The sequence below is a fragment of the Cyprinodon variegatus genome, unplaced genomic scaffold, assembly GCF_000732505.1.
Source record: "Cyprinodon variegatus isolate N-32 unplaced genomic scaffold, C_variegatus-1.0 Scaffold3426, whole genome shotgun sequence".
Lineage (NCBI taxonomy): Eukaryota > Metazoa > Chordata > Actinopteri > Cyprinodontiformes > Cyprinodontidae > Cyprinodon > Cyprinodon variegatus.
Window position 1 is genome coordinate 1 of NW_015153879.1, and position 4,112 is coordinate 4,112.

The 4,112-nt window shown below is 38.6% G+C and overlaps 1 protein-coding gene across 1 annotated transcript; it reads right to left on the bottom strand.

The window, feature by feature from the left end:
• Positions 1-969: 969 nt before the first annotated feature.
• LOC107081217 (trace amine-associated receptor 13c-like) lies at positions 970-2,070 on the bottom strand (the record flags this gene model as incomplete). The annotated part of the gene is made up of 2 exons (XM_015369420.1): positions 1,898-2,070; positions 970-1,760 (listed from the first exon to the last, which is right to left on the bottom strand). Coding segments are annotated over exons 1-2 (964 nt in total), but the record flags the coding sequence as incomplete, so codon positions are not given.
• Between the last annotated feature and the right edge of the window lie 2,042 nt (positions 2,071-4,112).

The following is a 4,112-nucleotide window of genomic DNA, read 5'->3' on the forward strand; positions in this document are numbered from 1 at the left end:
TCATTTACCTACTCAGATTAAGGGTAAATACACTTAATTTAAGAAAGTTTTACTTATTTCTAGACCATTTTTGTAGTTAATTTTCCTCATTCTGTAACAATATGCTGCTTTTGGGAAGACTAGTTTGACATCTGCCTTATAATAGCGCGCCAAGATGCCCTGCTAATTTCCGTAAGTTTTACCTGGGGTAGGGGGCAGCTCATGCAAGCGCAGCTTAGACTCAGTGCTGGTGAAGATTCTCAGTCATCCAGGTCACAACCATTACAAAAAAGTTAATAAACAAATCTTAGAAAGCTTGGAAAGCTTAGACTTAGACTCAACTTTATTTATCCTTTGGGATTACTCCGTCAGGGAAATTCTGGTTTCAATAGCTTATATAGGGTAGAAAGGGCAGAGTTAAAGCAATGTGCAATTAAGGATAAAAATACAACAGACAATATAAAAAGAGTGTGTATAGTACAAAAAAACATTCAAAAGGTTGTAATGTCCTATGATGGGTTTCCTTTAATTATTAAATCATCTGCACAGTAATGAGCTAAGGGAAGACTACACAGAAGTTCACTTGGATGATTGCACTTCTACTGCAGAGATGTAGTGACCTGTACAGTAAACTTTAATTACATAATTTTTTACCCAATACAGAGATGCTGACTTCAGAAACAACTTTGATTGCAAGCTCTTAGATCTTCAACTCTCCCTCACGCATGCCACTGAGTGCTCTTCCTGACGTTCCCAGTCATTCATAGTAGAAATCAACAAAAATGGCAACCCCGTAGTTCTGGCTAATTAACTTGTCTATAAGAAGAAAAATACCTAAAAGACATAATACAGAAAATCCTTCAACCCTGATCATTTTAATATAAAAATGTCAAATGTACATGTATGGCATATAATAAAATGCAAGCATCATTTCACTATTTTTATCAATGGATTCTGGAAGTCTGAGACTGTATTAGAGTAATTCCTCACAAGAGCCCGGCTGCAGTATCTGTAAAGTAACAATATGGCTGATTGCTTTTCGGAACCAGGGGTAAAACAGTGCATAGATTAAAGGGTTTAGACAAGAATTAATATAAAAAAGAAAAATAACAAATGTTGCATGTGTACTGCTAAAATTAACCTCAATAAGAGAGTAACAGTAATATGGACAAAAACACACAAGATATACAACAATGAGAAGGCCAAGAGTCCTGGCTGCTTTTAAATCAGATTTAGCTATTAAAGGCACTGAATACTGGAGTGTGGAGACTGTAATGTGAGAACGTATAGCACGAGCCTGAGACACAGCCACTACAAATACTTTCACATAGAGTACTATGATGATAGTAACTGGAAATATAAAACTTAAGATAAGATCAAGAGTTCCTATAACATAATTGATGATAAGTGTGCACTCGCCTGTACAAGAATTGCTTCTTCCTGGTTCTATTAGCTCATCTTTTAGATAGAACATGCTGTAGAGAGCATACCACAGCCAACATAAACACACAAGGCATTTAGCTTTTGCTGTAGAGATTCTCGTGGTGTAATGCAGAGGGTCACATATAGCAATATAACGATCTACAGAAATAAGAATAATGTTCCCAATCGAAGCACAGACTACGTGAGTAACTAGGTAACAATACAAAACACACATAATATCACCGAGAAACCAGCAGGCTGTGTTTCTGTACATTTCTAACGGCATCAGCAGCAGACCGACAAGAAAGTCTGACACAGCCAGAGAGAGGAGGAGGATGTTAGTAGGTGTGTGGAGCTGCCTAGAGGAAAATAGGGAAAACATCAGTTACAAATCAAGTTTAATATTCTAGCTACACACAAAAGGAAATCATGATGGATATTAAAATCTACATTTCCAAACTTAAAATGTTGTTTATGTAAGGAATTTAACATCTGCCTGAAATGGGAGATTGAAATGATGATGAGCAGGTTGAGCACAACAGTAACAAATGAGATGAAAGACAGCACAGCGTTTCTGAAGACCACTTCAGACCAGTGAAGCATGGGCTTCCTGCAGGAGCTGTTAAGGAGATGTGGGAAACAGAGCTCAGCTCTGTGTTGGATCTCCATCCTGATCCGTAGTACCATAACAACATCTGTTGAGTGCTTGTTCTTTTTGTAGCATACAAACCCCCACCCCCCACCCCCTTGTGTTCTTTGTTTACTTTGAAGTATAATTGTCACTACTTTTCAGGGTTTGGTTGAGGTTTGAGGACCCAAATGCAGAGGCAGGGAGGCACAGGTGAGTTTTTGTAGATTTAATGAAATGTTCGAAAACAACTGAGGCAGGAATCCAAAAATGCAGCAAGAAAAATGTAAAACAAACCAGAACCATGGAGACATCAGGGGAAAACAATCACCACCAAGGTAAGATGACGTAAGAGGAAGCATAACCATGTAAGATGGAGTTAGACGAGGAACCAGCACTGAGGAACCACACAAGGAGATTATCAATGGGAGACTGAAACAAAGAGAGGACTAACGAGCAGATTGGGAGCAGGTGTAAAGTGAGGAGTTTAGAAAGGAGCTAGGGAAAAAGGAGACCGACACAAGAGGGCAACAAATAAAAACCTAAGAACTGAAAAATAACCAGGAAAACACAACAAAATAATAATTAAACCAATAAAACTAGAAAACATGGAGCAAAGTAAATCTGAATACTCAAAAGAAAACATAACAGAACTAAGACACTACTACTTCCTTAAATATGATAGGTATATAAAGTAGCGGCTGGTGGAGTTTTCACCAGGGGGGTATGAATTCAAAATAAGCATATACCAAACCAATCAAACACATACTAATTTATCACAACAGCATATTTATATGAATGCCAACAAACAAAAATCATTATGAAAACACTTTATAAAAAAACAACACAATTTCATGTACAGGTTTACTTTTTTTCATAAATATTTTCCTTCTGTGGCTTTGTGAAGGCAAATCTGTGTTTTGGATGTGTCATGATTTTATCTAGAGTTCTGACCCACATGCAGAAGACCAAAACAGAGAGACCAGGGAAAAGTTTAACAGGTTTTTATTGAAAGTGAATGGGATGAATCCAGGTCTGCTCTGTACACTGTCGAACCAGAACTGGAAGGTGAAGGGGAAGATATAGCATTGTTTTAGTGATCCTCTAGTTCGTTGGAGGGCGGACAGGGTTTACCCAGATGGCGGTTGTTCCTTGGTGAACGGAGAAGCTGACTGCCACTTAGTTTTCCTGCGGTACTTGAACGGGTTATTGTGGAGATGAATCCCCTGCTCAGAGAGAAGCCCCAAACAATCCTTGGGGAGAAAAGTAGATCCAAACCACAAACTTGAATCCTCAGCTCAGTTTGGTGCTCAGAGAATCCTTCCAGGGGCGAGAAGGTGCAAAACATCCAGTTTGCAGGATGACTTCTTGCCGAGAGGCAAAGACAAAAACAGCAAGGTTAAAACTCAGATTGACTAAAACTCAGTTTGACTCAGCAAAACTCAGCTTGGCTAGAGTACCCAAAACTGGCAAACACTCTGGCGTCAAGGTAGTGGCAGTCGGCAGCTTAAGAGTGCTCCATTAATGAGGTAACCATCCGCAAGTGTGTGAGGAGGCCAACCAGAACCAGGCACTGCCTGTTGGTGGAGGGAAAACAAACAAAAACACAAACCACACAGACTGGATTCCTAACAGCATGGTCCAATATTGTGTCACAAACCTAAAGAATAATGTATCCTTTTAATAGTGGAGAAGCTAATAGTCAGCTTTATATTTTTTTAATATAAAAACTATTTATTTTCTGAGTCTGTAGAGTGAATGTGTTTTTTTAAGAGCAACTGTGCAAATTAACAAACATTTAGAAAAAGTACACTATATTATATTATTTTCCATGTGAATCCCAGATTATTATTTCTTCTTTGCCTTTTCTAAAAAGTGCTTTAAATCAGTCCTACCTGTCTTTTTCCATGCTGGGTCAGATCCTGACGTTTGTTAAAAGAAGCAGGCAGTTAAGCTGCAAAGTGTTAGCCTCACTGCATGCAGTTAGTCAAGCCACCTATCTAAACCAGTTAATGGAAAACGACCGAGTGTACTGTCTATATACATCTTTGGACTGCTGATTAATTTTGATGTTTGGCTGATC